Genomic DNA, 19402 nt, shown 5'->3' with positions numbered 1-19402 from the left:
ACAACCAGTTAAGTTGAAAACTCACAATGACTTTCCCTCCAGGCTTCTGACTCCTCACAGTCACTCCCAACCATTGGTTGTCTTTGATCTCATCTTTCATTGGTGGCATCAAGTTATCAGAGTCAATTGCTGTAAACATAGGCAGTGGTGAGTAGAAATACAACAAATACGTTTAACTGTTACTTCTATTTACCATTTCATTATACAGTTGAAATAGGTTTAATGTAACGTAATTCAACCAAAAAGGGTTAATCAAACTATCAAATAATTTGCCTTGTTTGTGATGTATTTACATATCAACCCAAAACTTTCTTTTTTATTGAACCCCATAAATATCTAAGTCTTTGTTACAAATGTTTTGCGGTGGCTATCACATCAACATAAGTTAGTGCAACAATCTGCTGATGAAACGTTTAATACAAACTACACTAGTCTGGCAAAGATAGATTAGGTTGTTGTAACAGTAAAATATTCCATGAGTATTATTTTATTTACCAACAATAATATTTTAAAGTATAAAAAAAATGTTTTTATGTTTTTGGATGTTATTTGTTGGTTGGATAAAATTGTGTAAAAATCACACATCCACCACTCAAAGTTCAATAAACGAAGAAACAATATAACATTGGAAGCTATCTTTATGCTTGAACTAAATATTAATGAATTAAATACCTAAGAACTTAAAAATCTACATCTGAAAATAAAAACATAACCCACACAAACAATGATAGTGGATGAAACTTTCTTAATGTTTATTTAAACAAGACAGTTATACTACTTTTGATCTAAAAAAATTGTTAATGAATGTATAGCAAATATGTATAAAGCGTGTTTAAAGAGTGTCCAAAAGATTTGACAGAAACATCAAGAAATGTACAATAATTACAAAATCCTAGGTCACAAAAAACAAGTAAAGTTTGTTTCAAATATGTTAAACTATTTAATTAGACACATCAAAATTATTTTGTAAAACTTTGACGTGACCAATACATTCCCCATGTAAGTATATTGTGTGAATAAGAAACATAAATTTATTACCATCACAATAATTGAAAATGACTCTCAATCGCCAGCAGAACAAAAATTACCAATTCTTAATTATTATAAACATTGACAAGGTGAAAAACAAACTGAATTGTTCACAAGTTTTATACTAATTAGAAAAATAAAATTTGGTTGCAACATGCAAAACAGACGACTGAAGAATAATAGTTGTTAAATTAAAAATACACAATACATTACGTAAAAAAATTACTGTAACACAGAAATCAAGAAAATAAACTGGAAATAGAACTTTTACAGCACTAGAAAAATAACTTATTACAACTAATCTACCAATAATAACTAAAAGCGAAACAATCAATTTACTATACAAAATATTACATTCTCAAAGTAAAAACCAGCAGTCTCGGGCACAGCTGAAAAAAAGTGTATGTCAGTAAACAAAATGCACTAGATTAGTTTATATAAGGCTCATTGGTGGAGATGAACAAATAACATTTAATGTTTCATATTTTCTCCAAGTAGTGAATAAATTTGAAAACTCATAGATAAAATTAAATTTTTATTATGTTAATAAACTAAGCTAGCATGTTTTTGACTACTTCTTCAATATAGTATGACTTGCCACAGAATACATTTTTTGGGAGGACTTATCAGCGTACATTTTGAAATGTTTAAATTTTGTCACATCGGTGTTAATAAAAAAAAGTCAATATTGAAGAGGATAAATATGAACAAAATAAACCCAATTTTGCCATTAAGTCAAGCAGTAAAATATACAAGGTGACAGACAATGAACGAAAAAATAAGTAGTCTCTGAAGAAACCATGAGAATGTGACTGGAGTCTTGACAGTGTTTCTTTTAACATACTGATGAATTTCCTTTGAATTTTAATTAGGCATTACCTTCTATCAGTGATAACACAACTGTTGTACTATATTGATTTATGACCCCCAAAAATAAAAACAAAGCGCTGTTGTTTAAATTAACTTATATATATATGTGTATTATTGTGTGCCAGTCGAAATATAGCTTCTCCCATCTTATTCATACAGAGAATAATCGCTGCAGATTGCTTTGTTATCGAAATATCTTCATAAAATTACGCTATTTTCTTGACTCCATTGAATCCTATCAAAAATTATTTTAGTTCCTTAAAGAGTAACCTTACTGTCAGAAATTTAGTTCTTTTAATAGGCATGAATCATAGGTTAATTTCATTTAGTGATGAAACTGTTTTGAATTGAATAAGTGAACCCAAAAGAAAAGTGAGAAGCCAAAGTATCCAATCCTATAAATCGAACACAAGAGTGACGTAACCAATCTTCCGCCTAGATGAGTAACTTCTGTACCACAACAAAAACTTCTGAAATGTTTAAATGAGATGTGGTGCAACCTCAAGTCAAATTATTGTGAATTACTTTGTTTGGGATTTTAGCTATCCAGTGTTGTTAATGTGGTAGACTGTTAGGTCTGGTCTAAAGCACTGTCTGAATGTCTCCATGGTCAACTTTTGAGGAGTTGACTAGCTGTGGCAGATCTTGGTAGGAGACGCCCAGGTGGAAGTATTTTGCTTTGTTTTACTTATGCTTACTGTGTGTGTGTTTTGACATTGAATGACGGATTTAAACAATAAAGTTTTTCAAAGGGTAGTTAGAACCTGCCTATATTGATTTGATTTATTAGGGGATGAAAATTAATTTTATCATCCATAGAACTTAAACAATTAAATAATTTAAAATGCAAAATCACTATAATAAAACTTAGGTCGTTTCCTAAAGATTAGAAATGAAACTAACAAAATTTACTAGGTCATCTATACCAACCAAACTGTCAGACATTCAACATTCAAAAATATTTAAGAGTAAAATAACCAACATTGAATTGTGAAATAAACCTTAAACACTTATGGAAAGTGGATGAAAAATGAATTTAAAATGTTGTTGCACTTACGTGATCATGGTATGAAAACAGAGTCTCGTTTTATTAGCCTACAATAATAAATAGGTAGACATGAAGAGATTTATATCATAGCTAGGGAGCTTACAGGGTGAATGAAATCCAGCCGAAACATGAAATGGTAGCAAATAAATTAATTAGCAGCAAGCTTGTTAATCAAAGGATCGGCGAGTGTTAGTAACACATGCATGTGACTTGTGGAAGCTTGGCCAATCGTATCACGGCACACAGAACCCTTACGATCGCAACTCAACTTACAAGGATCATAATCGCCATCATCTGCCTCTTCTGTAGGACAAAACAGTTTGTAGGTTAGGTTAGATTAGACATAGGCATCAAAGGTGGCCACAACAGTTTACTAATTTATGATTGATTTATTCTATCGACATTTAAATGTTTGTTTACAAAACCTTACTGACACAAAGAAAGAGGGAAAAACATTATTCTTGATAGATCGATTTTTATTATTTCAAGCAAATATAATTTTAAAATTAACATCCTTTTGAGGTTATCCCAATTTTTTTTGTTCGATAAAGCAGACTGTTTTTATAACAATACCAATAGTAGTTATTCATATTCTGTTTTACTATACCTACCTACTTAAAAAAATACCAATGGAAATAAAATCTTCTTTTGAGTTTTGGTTTATTTTTTGGCCACCTTTTTGATTCAGTGATCTGTTAGACAGAATTAGTTACCAAACTATTCTATTCCCAAGTTACCACCTCCATTAGTTATGTACATTTGTATTAGTAGACTAATATATTACATTTCTATTATATCACATGACTTTTAATATGAATAAGTATGAAAATTACTGTTGAAATGTTAGCTGTGAAAAATATTGTGATTCATACAAAAATTAAATAAATATAACTTAAAATATTTGAGCTAGAATTAAATTTCTAATTATTAACCTGACTTACTGCAATCAATATCTTAGAGATGTTGTTTCCAAATAAACTTAATCAAGTCATATCAAACTACAAAATGGGCTTACATAGTCAAAATACGAGGGTCGTATTTTAAGTAAGGGCAGTTTTTGAGTACAGCTTAGAGTTCACGTGTACGCCGTAAAGAGGCTCCTCACCGCTTACTGGCATTATTTGTGAACAAATTTGTTTAAAAAAATTGACACCATTTTCAGCTCTGTAACTGACAGGTATGCTTGGCTGTGTGATTTTAACACTTTTATTAACACTTTCTATTATTGAATTACCCGCCGCTTGCGACATGAGGTCAGTGATACATATCTCTTTTTGACCACAAGAAACACTTCCGATGCTGACATCCATCGCCAGATGACGGAAGTTTATGAAACTAATGCAATGATAGAGGGGAAAGTGCAGAGATTGGCAAAGTTGAAAAAATGGCTGTGAAAATGTTTATTTTGGAAGAAAATTTTGTTTTTGGTGGAAATTCAGGCTACTCACAGAGGAGCACAAGGAAAAAAGGTTTTTACAGCCATTTTTACACTCAATAAGCCATTTAGACACTTTACACTCACTCATTGCATTAGGGACATAACCTTCAGTCATCTGGTGAGGAATGTTGGCATCGGATATTTTCTTGTGGTCAAAAACGTATCCCTGACCTTATCTCGCAAGTCGCAGGAGATTCAATAATTAAACAATTTTAAAAACCCACAGCAAAGCGTACTTGTCAGCTACATAGCTACAAGTGGTGTCATTATATTCGCAAATAATGCCAGTAAGCGGCAAGGAGCCTCTTAGCGGCGTACACGCATACTACTAAGCTACATGCAAAAACGGCCCTTACTTAAAAAACGACCCTCGTATACTGCCAAATATTGGTTTTCAACATAAGACTGGGTCAATGAACTGACAAAAATACTGGCTAGCTTTTTTAATGCCATGTAGCAAACCACCTTTGGGGCAAGCTACAATTCAACTTACAAAATTTGTAGCTTCAACTGACAGTTGAATTGTTGATTATCCTATATGATGGATTGCTACCCACAATACTTCCGAAATGTTGGCCAATATTTCTAGTTTGAGCATATGATCATCTCCGAAAAACTAAGGTTCAAACCATAAGTTCACTTCAAGCTTCAACAAAAACAAATATAAACAGATAAAAAACCAATGTAGTAATGTCTTTAAAATAACTAAATTTATAAAAACTAGAACCATGAATGGAAAACCATTATTTTAGTATAACAATTGCTCAAATATTTACATTACTTAAGTAACTGAGCTTTGCAGAAATAATCTATACTAAATAATAAACAAATGTAAAAACAAGTACAAAAATATATGTTTTCTTTGATAATAATTTTAATTCAAACAAAATGCAAATCACTAACTCATACTTAGTACACATACAATGGTCATCAACTAAATAAATGTAGAGCTGTACCAAGCTTGAAGACTAAATTCCTTCACCAACAGAAAGATTTTAATATCAATACAACATTAAATACATCTAATGTCAGGGAAAAGCTCGCCACTTTTCTTCGGAGAGAGCCGAAGTACGAGTAGTAGCTCTAGCATATTATAGCTTCCCCAACACTAATTATGTTTTTTGTCTCCTACTAGATGCTCAATCTTCCTCATATTATATACAACATGCAATGCAAATTTTGTTTAATTTTCTATATTTTTTTTTCTGAGTGAGGCCTAATAATAAGTTTTGAAATTTTACAGTCTCATCATGGGACTTAAAAGTGGAATATACATAATTTGTTGTAGTTAACTATAAAGACGATTAATCCTTAACGCTCACTAACCCAGCATATAAGATGTGGGTTCGTTGATCAAAAAAGAATAGCCTACAGTAAAATAAAAATTATAAAAATTTTTATTCAATTCATAATCAATATTTAATTCAAACTAACCAAATTTAAAATCAAGTTTATCGGAAGTATTTTAGTTGTACAATAGTAAAACAATCCACTGTTTACAAAACTAGAACAATGAGATTGTATTGATGATTTATTTTATGAATTTACGATCTTTCTTTCACTATGTTATAAATCCTTCTCTTATCAGATACTGTACTGAGATTGTAATATAGTTAGTCTGTAATAAAATTTAATATTACAATGATGAAGTTGGTATAAGTGAACGTCATAGATAAATGTAAGGAATTAGGTATGTTGACAGTCCATCCATTACCAAAAACTATTATAAAACTATGGTTTTGAAAGTCACTTGTATAACATCAGAGATAAAAAATTCATAATTTTATGGAAAAACCACAACTTACATAGGACAAAAACTTGATTATGCAGTTACCTGATTATGCCATTTAAATGAAGTAAATATGACTAAATAAAAAATTTCTTTGAAAATAAATGTATAACTTATTATCCTCCCCCACCCCCCCCCCCCCTTCCTCCAGATTCTTTGACTTATAAATCCCCATCTACATCGTTATTTTATAAAAAACACATTTTGTTTTTATACTTCTAAAAGAGTATTGGATCTTTCTGGTTTCTATTCTATATTAGTACAAATTACTGTCTGCAGATCAAAAATTTTGAATAAGTGTTTTAGGCAATACAACCATTATCAAACAACCCCCTTCAGAAAACATAATTATCAGTTATTGTTTTATCGATGACACAGATACAAAAACGCATACTGGTAAAATAAACGATTGTCAACATTAAAACTATCATAGGCTTATCTCAGAAACTGACATACCTTAGTCACGGGTGGGAAAAGACTAATTTAAATATAACTTGTTCGTAGGAGGCATTAATGCTAAAACATACATGTAACAACATAATTTAACAATTTGGAACTACAGATATGTATATAAAACAACACAAAGATTCGGTGATACAAACATAGAACTTCTAGTTTACTTTTTAGTTGACTCAATTCAATATAACGTGTACTGTGAAAAAAAAATAGTATGACTTTGGTCCTAGCAATATCATTCTTTTTGATCTTTACAGGCTATTGTTTTTGCTATGTGACTATTGATACACGACTAGCAGCTACTAAGAATACCTCAGCACACAGACTCACTTCTTTTCCCATCAGTTACCACCTGTTCGCAGTCGTCTGTTCTGGTGGTGAGAGGACATCTCCACAGCGCTCCTGACCTGTTGGTTCCAGGCTGAAGATTCTGGTCCAGAGGCGCACCGACCAGCAGCCTGCACATAATCACATCCTAAATATATGTATAATAGATGTTATTGTAATATATATTGTTTATATATTGTTTATATATATATATACATATCAAATCTCAATAATTCAGCTGTGCGCTAGTCCAGGTCTTTCCAGTAATCTGGCAGTCAGTTAAGGTCTATTTATAGTGATTTTCATGTCAATGTGTTTCTGTACTGTCTGGTCCAGTTGTGTTGCTTCACAGTGAATTTTTGTTGGTAAACTTTAGGTAGGAATTATAAACTGTTGTGACAAGATTAGAGGTGTGTAAGTGGTTTAAATTATTTTCAAGATTATCATCGTCTAAAACCTTATGAGTGATCGAGCATCGAGTCAGAATCAAGCTGATCAGAGCTAATTTTATTCTAGCAATATTATTGCAAATTTATTACAGAAAGCGTTTAAAGAAATTTCACAAGGGAAAATTCACAATATCGCCGAGGCCAAAGGAAATGTTTATGATTTCGCCATCATGATTACAGGAGACGATGATGCTACGAGGTTAACAAGGAAATGTTTTAAATTGTATTTTATTTTTCATCAATATATGAGTTAATTATAAACTTTGAACAAGTTATTCCATATTGACTAACACTTGTATACAGCATATACCTAGACCTACATTCAGCATACTGTAGCATATTAGTCCTTTCAATAATCCTATAAACCTAATGAAACCAAAGTAATATTTTAATAACTTTCTTACCAAATCGCAAAAAAAAATAAACCCATTTAAATTGGTTTAATCCACTAACTTAATTTGATAAATAAAACTTTATAAGTAAACCACTTTTTACACCATTATGAACACAATAAATAATATGTACACGTTATGCTTCTAATACTATTATTGTAGGCCTATGTAACTTTAAAACAGCTTATATAACCCTACTAAACTTACAAAAATACCCCCGCCGCAGCAAACCTGCCGACTAAGCGAATTTCCATTTGTCTGAATTGATTTTCAGTTAAATATATTTTAATAACATTAGGTTTAACGAGTACCTAGGTTTGCTGCTACAAGGAAACTAATAAAGTGTGTATTTGAGTAAAATATTGATAGCTTAGTACAAAATAAATAAATTTGCCAAGTTTGATCAAAATAAATCCATAAACAAGCAAACTACAACATTTGACTATATTCTCCATAAGAATAACATGGGAATTTTAAATTTACAATTTTTTTAATTTTCTCCGTTACTAATAATCGAACAAAAATACTTTTATATACTAAAAAATTTGTTTTTTTAAGCTCTTTAAAAAGGTCTAAAGAGAAATCGGGAAATTTTGTGTTTTGAGGGTCAAAAGTGAGAAAAACCAATTTTTACCCCATAAAACCCCCCGTAAAGCCCCGTTCCCATGGTCCGATCGTGCTGGTTCGCGAACTCATTCAAGTTTATCCCGCTTTACACCTTTAAACCAAATTTAATCAAAATCGGACAAAAATTACTCAAGTTATCGCGTTCACGGACGTATATATATATATATCTATATATATATATATAAGTCTATATACATATATAAAAATTTGAACGAATGGTGTTTTTGGCCTCTGGGGACATCAAAATGAAAAAGTAAATCGGTCCCGGGTCTAGGTCTTACCGTGCCACCTACGGTAATAGCTACTTCCCTATAGGGAAATTCGCTAATAAAATAACCTCATAGCCAAAATAACAAATAATTGATTTCCTAGGCCTTCTTTTGGCTATATATTTACTTACTTTTCAATGGAAATGTTTGAATGATAAGTAATGCCAAGATAGATTAATGGCAGGACTTGATTTATGAAAAGGCAGGGGTTATTTTACCCTCTACTTCCCTTTCCTTTTACTGGCACGCCACATCAATCTTTACTCTTAACAGACCTTTAATATAGTAAAAAAACACAGCTATAATGCAACTGAGAACCGTGCAAAGTAGGATAATCAAAACAAAGACTTGATTCTGCTGATGGTTGAAAATCTCAACCTAGGTTAATGGTTATCAATTAGTCAAGATTTGCCGGTTGACAGTTCAACAGATTATTGTTTTTCAGATAAGTTTAAAAACCTTAAATGTAAATAGTTACAATTCAAGGCAAATAATCTTTATCGTGCGTAGAACAACAAATAAATATTCGGAAAGAACAAGGGAATATTTAATTCCGTTCTTGTTAAACAGTTTGCCTGTACAGCTGAGGAATATGTTACTCTAGAATTTTACAGAAAACCTTTAGGGATTTATACATAGGCCTGGATCTGAGTTTAAAATAACTGTTTTTCATTCTATTTTATCAATGTTGTTCACTGCTTCAAATGTTTATTACTCTTACTTTATTCATTGATTATTAATAACTGTTAAAATCTTACTACAGTACTTCAATTCTACGATTGCTTTGTTATTTATTTTTTGTATATTATTGAATTTTGTATATATGTCGTGTTATAGTTTATTTACAGAAAAAAAAAGACTGAATAAAAAAGCGCTGTGAAATAACAAAAGTTATAATAATTGCTGCAGACAAGCCTAAAATAAAATTCCAATTAAAAGGAAGGATTTAATTGAAGTAAGAAATTAACATAAGAAGGTAAGAACCCAAAAACATTATCAATTGAAACACAAGAAACTGAGTAAAACCATCTGTTTGGACATGTTGCATCACACATTTGTGTTTGTGAATGTGTGTGTGTGTGTACAAGTGGTGAGAGCCAACTGTTAGGCTATCCATCTCTGTCTGACAGTACTGTCAACCGGTCAATTCCTTTGTTGACTGTTTTACATACAATGCACTCCCCTAACTAAACACCGCCAACACACTTTCAAACCACTAAGAGGATTGCTTTTTGGTGGAACATCAATGCGTTTGGTAGACCAACTGTTCCAGATTAATATGAATAACATTGCATTACTTATATTTATTGTAAATATTCCATTGAGGTTGAATTAATTAAATTACATAGAAAGACATTTAAATATTCAATAAATTTCTATGGTGTAATCTGCTTTCTATTTATCGACTACTTTTTAGTAGTTTCAAGTTCAAGCCAATTCAAAATTAATCTTAAAAAGGTGGATTTAAAATAAAATCTACTTAATTTACACTTTATTCACAATGTACGTTTACAAATGAAAAAAAATATTATAAAAAATATGCACTTAGTATTTCTGGCTTGGCATATATTGAAGATAATAACTCATACAATTAGTAGTGCTAGCAAAAAACAACTAAATCAGGCACACCCACAACAGAAGGCCTGGTTGATAAGACTGAGATAAAAAGCTATTCTTATTCATTCTGTTACAACATAGTTTAGTTAACTTTCTATGAACCTTCGCTGTTAGGATTATGATGAAAGATGTATGGAAACTGGAAAAACTTAATTTAATAGCAGGTTTTAAAATTTCCATACTATGTCTTGTATTACAATTTGTGGAAGAATGTATGTTAGTTTTGTATTGTTTAATTAATTAGGCCTAATAAAATAAATTTTCTATTATTGTTTGTTACATATACATTTTAAAGCTTAATTTTCTGTACCTAAACAAAATATGAATATGACTAATACTATGAATATGAGTAATACTATGAATATGAGTAATACTCATGTGAGTAATACTTTTGTTAGAGTTACAGTTTTGCATCATCTGTCGAGAACTCTCAATTAAATATGAGTCATCATAAATAGTGTCATAGTAAAGCCACAGTGTGTGAGTCATGGTCGCTTCCAAAATATGTCTGTTTTCATTGTGCGATGAAATGCTTTTAAAGCTAATTCTTTAAGAGACATCGGTAAAGATAGAAGTACACAGATTAACGTACTGTATGCAATATTACGGTATGCTAGACCTCTGTAAGTTTTAAGTACAAGAAGTGCTTAACATAAAGATAGTAACACGAAGACCTCAAAGACCAAATATTTTATTTTAATTTTATCAATATCCCATTCGTTGCATGATGGTTACATGCAAGTTTAGGAGTTATTTAAACAACAATATTATTACAAATTTTAAACAGGTACTGTAGGCCTTCTTCAGTTAAAAAAACTACTTTTTATTAAAATAACATATTCTGTATGTAACATAAACAAAATTTACAGATATTAAATAACTTGGCCTACACTCTAAATTATTTAAAAAACAATAGATTAAAATTTTTATATTTTTTTTATTTTTGATATTTAAAAACAAAATCTGGTGTCATGGTGTAGTGGTTATGAGTAGGTAGCCTACTTTCTATAATTATTAAAACCTCTTTTTTTTAATGAAAACATCAGAAGAAATAATTCATCAGAAAATAAAAAGGAGCAGTTTCGACATGAAAGTTTTAACCTAGCGACATATATAAAAAGGTGATTATTCTAAAGATACAACCATTGAGTGTTTTAGTGTTGGCAAGTCTGCAAGGCCATTCTCTAGTCATATCACATCACCGCTTCACTTAGCAGCTGATTCAGGGGTTTTTAGCAGCTGATTTAGGGTATCGGTACGCAATAAGTAGGATTACTAGAAACCTGGAATTTACCCATTCAATATTGATTTCAATTTTGAAAACACATTATTAATCTGGAGTTAAAAGAGGTAATTGGTGGTTTTGAAGAAAAATGTTTTTAACTATAAATGGTGATTTATTAATGGACTAAGTGGCCTACAAATTGAATACTCTTTTTATTACCCTACAAGTTGAAGAATGTATCACGCAAATTTATGTTACGCTGCAATTAACTTGCCTATACAAATTGTAGGCAACCCACAAGAGTTTAAACTATGGAGTATAAAATATGGAGTATGGAGTATGGAATATTATTAACTAAAAACACTGAGGACATAATGATAAAAAACATGATTTTAGGCCAAATGTCTATTGGAAGAGGAGGATAAAACACAAAGGACAAAATATGTTTTCAAATGCACAAGAAGACATCATCTGTGTAAGAGAAAAGGGAGAAATACCGTAGATGTGTCAGATCAGGTCAAGTGTGTTATATTGGGAGATGAGTACAACCGTTGAGAGACTCGGGGAGAGAGGGGGGAGGCAGGACCATCCAATAATAGTACGACCACCATCAAATTATTCAAATTGGCCATTGTTTGGTCCCACCCTCATCAAACTTAGTTGCTCAGTTATCTATAATGTAAGATAGAACATGGAATGTTTTTTATTCAACCTCGCTATCTCCTCAACCATCCAATGTTATGACAGGAGGAATGCACTGGGTTATAAAGTAGCAATTTAGATGTTTGCAGACAGAGATATAAATATAGATGTGTCAAGACCAGGGTTTTTGACAAAAACAAAAAAATTTCAATACTGTCAAAACATATAAATTTCAATTTCAATACAAATTCACTGCTTTCAATTTGGTTTTAAGCTTGGTTTATAATACTCACACCAATAACTTACATATGAACATTTAAAAACTTATTTTTTCTGTCTTTTGTCTCTTTGGTTAAGAAATAGGTAACATCACATATCAATGAGAGCATTTTCGGAACGATATAAAATAAAATTTAGAAAAACAAAGGAATATGAGTGTTTCCTGAGATTAGAATTGGGTGGGAGATTCAATTTAAGGAACTTGTGATTTAAGAACTGAAGACACTCTTCTAGGACTACTAAAATAAAACTTTGCAGCTACATACCAATTTATCTTGATTTTATCCGTGATGATTTCAACGTAATAAAAATCGTACGTTAAAACATAACTTACATAGCCTTCAAATTGAAAAAGTTGGCACTCCTTGTCCAACTATTTTGAAATAGTATTAATAATTTGCTTCCATAAATAAAATAATTTAAATTATTGTAGTAAATAAAGTACAACTGAGCACCCTGAATATTATATTTTTAATAGTAGGCCTACCGGTAGTGACATGTTTCGGACATAAGCCGATTTTCAAACTTCAAATAATATTAATAATTTTATATGACTAAGAAACATTTGTTAGTACTTAGTCTTTCATAGTAAAGTTGCGGAAATCGGTAAGAAAAGCCTCCAAGGGTCTACCAAGAGTCTACGAGTTTAACACGTTCGCTACTGAGCGTCGCATATATGCGACGCCGCGGTCATTGCCACAGACCGAGGTATACATTTGAATCTTACACACAGACCGGCTGTCACTTGGATAACAGTACACACAGACCACGGGCGAAAACCTGTAAAACAGTGATCATTTACATTGTAATACGCTACAATCGTGTTTGTATATAAATTATTCTTGTTTTTTGTATTTTTTATAACCTTTAGTAATGTCGCATATTTGCGACGCCCGGTCTACAGCGAAGACAATAGTGAAAATTATCATAGTTTTCTTGAAATAGAGTAAGCGTCGCATATATGCGACAGTTCATTTTTTTGTGTTTTAAGGTGAAAGTAAGTAAAAAAATAAACAGATTATTCAAGAACAGTTTATAACTGAACAAATATAAAAGCTACATAGGATAATGCAGCATACGTACTGCATACATACATACAGTGATGCAGAAAAGTAAAAGCCAGTTTTTCCAACTGTTATATGACGTCACCAATCATCATATCCACAGACCAAGCGACGCAGTTGTGCGTCACACATCTCTGTAGACCACTGCAGGGAATTCAGTGCCTTCAAATAGACCACTACAAATATATAAGCATTTTAATAACATTAGAACCACGACGCAAATATGCGTCGGCAGTCTATTTTAATGTGACTAGCCGTCGCATATATGCGACGGCAGTCTATGGGTGGAAACCGGCCGTCGCATATGTGCGTCGCTGGTCCATGTGAATGGAAAATTTCGTACTATTGCAGTAGCGAACGTGTTAACCTTTAAAACGTCACTCCAATGTTTGGGAAATTTATATTTTTTTATACATTTCTAGGTTGTTAAGTAAGTATAGGCCTACCATTTTAAAGAAGAAATTCTGTGCTATAAAAAGTAAAAATTGAAAAATTTCGACTTGGACTCCCCTTAAGGTGCGGAAACCACCGAAAATTGCAGAAATATACTGAACTACTTTCTTAAGGCATGGAGCACATCACACACCTGGGAATAAGAAGTGAAGTGATATGAGTCTACTTTGGTTGAAAAAACTGAAACAATGAATGATCTTAACTTATTTAGGCATATGGGGAAGGCAGGTCGGGGTTTGCAGGTTCGTAACTGCTTAAGATGAGTGTTTTGAAGTTAGGTTAGATTAAGAAGGTAAAGTGTAGGTTATAGGCGATCAGGTTGTTTATTGATGTTACACCCATGTTGTTTTTATATTTTGGAATAGTTGATTAAATGATAAGAAAATTTCAAAAATGCTTGCACATCAATACTTTCATCAATAAACAACCTGATCGCCTATAACCTACACTTTAACTTAGGTTACTTGATCTAACGATAGACAAAAAGAATTAAATAAAGACTGTCAGCCGTGCAGTGGTTTACCATAAGTTCTAGCGCACACCGCAGGGAGCGCCGTGTAGTTACGTAGCACGTATGCCGTAACTACATGGCGCTCCTAGCGGTGTGTGCCAGAACCTATGGTAAATGCAGCACAGCTGACTGTCTATATTTAATTCTTTTTGTCTATGTTCTAACCTACCTTCAAAGGACTTAATGTAGACTGGGACGGTGGCGTCGTCCAGTAATCCCGCTACTTGGAGGTTACGAATAGTGGATAGTAACGTCCGCACTAGTGAGTACTACGACTATGTGCAGTGCTATCCCGATAATTAAACCAATTCGTTAATATCAAGGCAAAAATGTGGTTCGGATTCCAGCTATAAAAACTGTCTAGGTCTCTTAGTTGCCATTAGCTGTATGGGCTAGTAATTAACAGCTGTAAGAAATAGCCTATGTCGGTTTTAGTCACTAAAAAGACTACAAGATCACGCTACTCATCCTACACTCCATTCATACTTGGCTTACAATCTACCTTTGAATGGTCGCCATTTCAAAGAAAAAGTATTAAAAAAAGTATTAAAAGTCATGAATCCCCATAAACCTCGGGCCTGACTTCCCTATTTATGCCTTTTCTCTTATGAAACCGATTCATCAAATCATACAGCGAGTTTGGTTAGGTTCTAGCGAATCTCCCACCGTAGGTGGCACGGTAAAACCTAAACCCGGGACCGATTTAAGTTACTTTTTAATTTTGATGTCCCCAGAGGCCAAAAACACCATTAGTTCAAATTTTTGTATATGTATATATATAGGCCTGCCTATATATACATATTTAAATTTATATATGTAGGCTACATCCGTGAATGCGATAACTTTCGGAGTAGGCTAGTTTTTGTTCGATTTTGATGACATTTAGTTTAAAGGTGTAAGGCGGGATAAACTTAAATGAGTTCGCGAACCAGCATGATCAGACCATGGGAACAGGGTTTTTACTGGGGGTTTTATGGGGTAAAAATTGGTTTTTCTCATTTTTGGTCCCCTCAAAAAAAGATTTCCCAATTTCTCTCTAGACCTTTTTAAAGTGCTTAAAAAAACAAATAATTTAGTAGCTATAGCCTATCAAAGTGTTATTGTACAATTATTGGTAACGGAGAAAATTAAAAAAATTGTAAATTTAAAATTATTATGGGGAATATTGTAAACTGTTGTAGTTTGCCTCTTTATGGATGTATATTATGATCAAACTTGGCAAATTTATTTATTTTATACTAAGCTATTAATATTTTAACAAAAAAATTTTTATTAGTTTCCTTGTAGCAGCAAACCTAGGTACTCGTTAAACCTAATGTTATTTAAATAGGCTAGATTTAATTGAAAATCAATTCAGACAAATGGAAATTCGCTTTGTCGACAGGTTTGCTGCACGGCGAGGGTATTGTTAGTTTCAAATAGTTTCATTTTTATAATAAAAAAATAACATAAACAAAAACAATGATAAGAAATTAATGATCAGCTAGTAACCACCGGTCCGTATCACTCTGCTCCTTGTTCATAGGCGTGCGATTTGATCCACGCCTTGAAAAGTAGTTCCGTATATTTTTGTAATTTGTAGTAGTTTCCAAACCTCGAAAAATGTTTTAAAGGTGTATTAGTCGTAGGAATGGTTTAAGAAGGTTTAAAAGAAAAGTCCAGAATGTTCAGATTTACCGATTCCTCTAAATTTTTAACTTACAGTGTCTTATCTTACTTACTGTACTAGCAGAGTTTATTTATTTAATTATTTTCAACGGCAAACACCATTTTACAAACAATACATTAATACAATTCAAATAGGCCTACATTAGAGTTGACGTAACTGAGACTTACACCAAGCCTTCAGTTATATTTCTAGCTCAGTACCTATTTCAAACCCATCAAAAGCAACTGACTTTTCTCAGGATCGATCCGGCAACCTTAAGATTGTTAGGCAAGCACTAAGGTTAACTAGAGATGAGCACAAAGCTAAGTTACCCAGCCAGTTTTTAACTAGGTACCGGTAGATTGAAAAACAGATATCTGCTATTATAACTAGGCCTAGGTTAGGTGCATTGAAAATTAGGCATACTAACTTAGGCCTATGTACCCAGAAAAATCATAAGGTAACTTAAACCGTGGAACAAAACCAAAATAGGTTTAATAACGAATTTACTGGGACTGGTCCAGAGTAAGTTAACAGACTGCAATTTAGTTAACGTAATTTTTGATATAGGCCTATCGATTACCATTCAAGTTTTTCAGTATTTCATTAAGTTTAAATAGCCTATAGCCTAATCTTTAATAATAAATTGTCTCTCTAAGCTTGCACATTTTTGATATCGTTATTTCATTGTGTTTCACCCACTATTTAATTGTGCAAAAACAGTCTGGAAGTTGCATAAATTAATGAGTCGGTTCATTATAACCTAACCTTTACCTTCCTAATCTAACCTCACTTCAAAACACTTAATACAGTCACGAATTCGCATAAAACCCGACCTACCTTCCTCACATGCCTAAATAAGAACTGATTAACTTACACTTATTTGGTTTCAAAATGAATTGATTTGATTTCATTCCGCTAGATCAAGTATAAACAGTTGTTTGCTCTTCTCACTCAGTACGGACCCGTCCAGACCACGCCATATTACCATTACCTTCAGTACCGCTCAATTATCCTTAGATTCGTAATCCTAACCTTCGTTTTACAGCCACTTGGGAATCTCTCCGACAAAAACTGATTGCATTTTTGGATTCAGCGTTAAAAATACAGATAGTAGACATATAAAAATTACATCATATCCCAATGTAAATACAGTAAATATTTGCCTAATCGGTAACCTAAATTTTGGTTAGTTAGGTTAAGTTAACCTAACTGTAGGCCTAACTAAACTTACGCGAATTAAATAATCGATAACTTATAAGTTAGCCTATCGAATAATCTATATAGGCCTAAGTTACCTACTTATTGATATTTTTCATTCGAATGAGTGTAGGACGTAAACTAAAGTGCAGCCTCAACATGCTACAGGGTGGCCTAGTGTCAACATAACTCTTAGGTTGAGCTTAGATTGCCAAAACCGGATATTTGGGCTAGTTTTACAACACCTACATTAAAGCCTAGTAACACTGTAGAGCCACTATGAAAACAAGCCAATACTAAGCAAATAAATTTAACTTACCAACTGTGTTCTACTTGTCGTTTTTCTTCATTTATAGACTGGTGCTCAGCGACGGAATAGCCGAAATACGAACCTTCTGTTCCTCGTTTTATCACAGGCAACCTAGTTTCTAAATTAAAACATAAAACTACACTTGTATGAGTTAAAACTAAGAACAAACAACTAGTTAAACTTTTGATACTCATTGTAGACAACACCGACACTTAGGTTTGCCACTCCCACATATTTCTAGTCTGACAACTACCAACAATAATAAAGTCACAGCCACAGCCTAGGAAGGAAACCAGAATCATAAACGACACACCGTGCGTGACCGTGTACTGTAGTACAGACAGACAGACAGAGACAGACTCGACTCGAGCCGAGTCAGCCAGCGCCAGCAGGAGCAGGAGCAGACGAGACCTTGCCGTCAGACCGTCACCGCCCACCTTCGTCTGTCTAGAAACGGGACAGCGGAATTGAAATCCGAACTGAACATCTGATCGCGGGTTTCTGTCATCACCGAGCCTGTTTAAAATTACGCGGGAACAAAGTACAGTAGCCGTTTAATGTTAAATATAAGTCTAAATATGTTAATTGAAAATTATTTCTAGAATAATTATAAAAAATTACAAAAAACTATATAAGTCCAAATAAAGATGAATTACATAAAAATCCTAACTATTATTAATTGTTGTTTACACTGTTTAAATAACAAAAGTATAGAAAGAAAAAGTTTAATTCCATGTCGTTCTAAATTATAGCTAACAGGTAGGCCTATTTTCAGCTGTGAACATTTTAAAACTAGTAACATACCTCGTGTTAAAATTCCTGGTCTTCAAAATAAATTTTTCTTAAAATGTAACAATTTAACACATATATTGATACACACTCACACACACAAATAATATTTACAACATATTTTCTTCATCTTGGAAACTGTAACAACAAAATGAACACAAAAATTTGGCTATTTTAAATGAGAAATATCTTATTGTGAATTTTCTATAGGCCTACTTGTTTATTTTGTTTGTTTGTCAGTGTCACAAGTTACTCAGCATGGGTCTACGTTTATGTTTGTAGGTACCAGTATCTCTGTGAAAATATCTGGGATGTCAGTGTGTGTGTTCAAGTTCAAAAACTTTTATTTCAGTAAAAGATTTCACTAGCATACCACTGGGCCGAGTGAATAAAAGTACAGCAAGTATTTACTTGTGAGTAAATACTTGCGAGTATTCGTCGTTCAAGTAATCTCTTGTGAATAAAAGCGACTCTTTACTTGCAAGTAAATACTTCCTAAATGAGATGGTATACTCACTGATCTATCGGAGATGAGGGTATACTTGCAAGTATGTACTCCATTTAAAGTAAACGTTATACAGTACAAGTATATATATATATTAAATAAATAAATATAGATAAATATATATATTGTTGAAGGTCTAAGGCCTTCATTTAAACATGTAAAATGTGAAGGTTTTGCATTATTGAGACTTGTGGATGGATTTTCATTAACAAAATAGCTTGAACATAACGAAGGAATACCACAAAGGTTCCATCTTCAATTACCCAAGCATTATTTTGCGGAAATTACTAGAGTCACACATAATTTAAATAAGTGTATTACACTATACTGAATGTGTTACATGCATTTATCAACAAGTAAATTTAAACAAGCATGGGTTATTGATAACTAGTTGAAAAACAAGTATTTACTCTTTAGGCAAGTATTTGCTGGTGGTTATTCACACCAAATTTATAGGTTTATGAG

General features: G+C 32.4%; 1 protein-coding gene across 3 annotated transcripts in view; it reads right to left on the bottom strand.

Annotated features, from left to right (window-relative positions):
• The window catches only part of LOC129002228 (integrin alpha-PS1-like), a 51563-nt gene extending 33589 nt beyond the window's left edge, over positions 1-17974 (bottom strand). For 2 of the 3 annotated variants that reach the window (XM_054429877.1, XM_054429879.1), the window contains exons 1-4: positions 17653-17974; positions 6961-7088; positions 3221-3250; positions 26-129 (exon numbers count right to left, since the gene is read on the bottom strand). In XM_054429877.1, the coding sequence (XP_054285852.1) occupies positions 26-129; positions 3221-3250; positions 6961-7088; positions 17653-17837 (447 nt within the window). In that variant the 5' untranslated portion in view covers positions 17838-17974. The remainder of the gene's footprint in view (positions 1-25; positions 130-3220; positions 3251-6960; positions 7089-17652) is intronic. The other variant, XM_054429878.1, reaches the window with a different exon arrangement.
• Positions 17975-19402: the final 1428 nt, after the last annotated feature.

The sequence above is a fragment of the Macrosteles quadrilineatus genome, unplaced genomic scaffold (genome assembly GCF_028750875.1).
Source record: "Macrosteles quadrilineatus isolate MER2022 unplaced genomic scaffold, UCM_ALF_1.0 Scaffold_9__3_contigs__length_116548681, whole genome shotgun sequence".
Taxonomy (NCBI): domain Eukaryota; kingdom Metazoa; phylum Arthropoda; class Insecta; order Hemiptera; family Cicadellidae; genus Macrosteles; species Macrosteles quadrilineatus.
The sequence above is the reverse complement of the archived record's forward strand: the minus strand, read 5'-3'. Positions and strand labels throughout refer to the sequence as shown.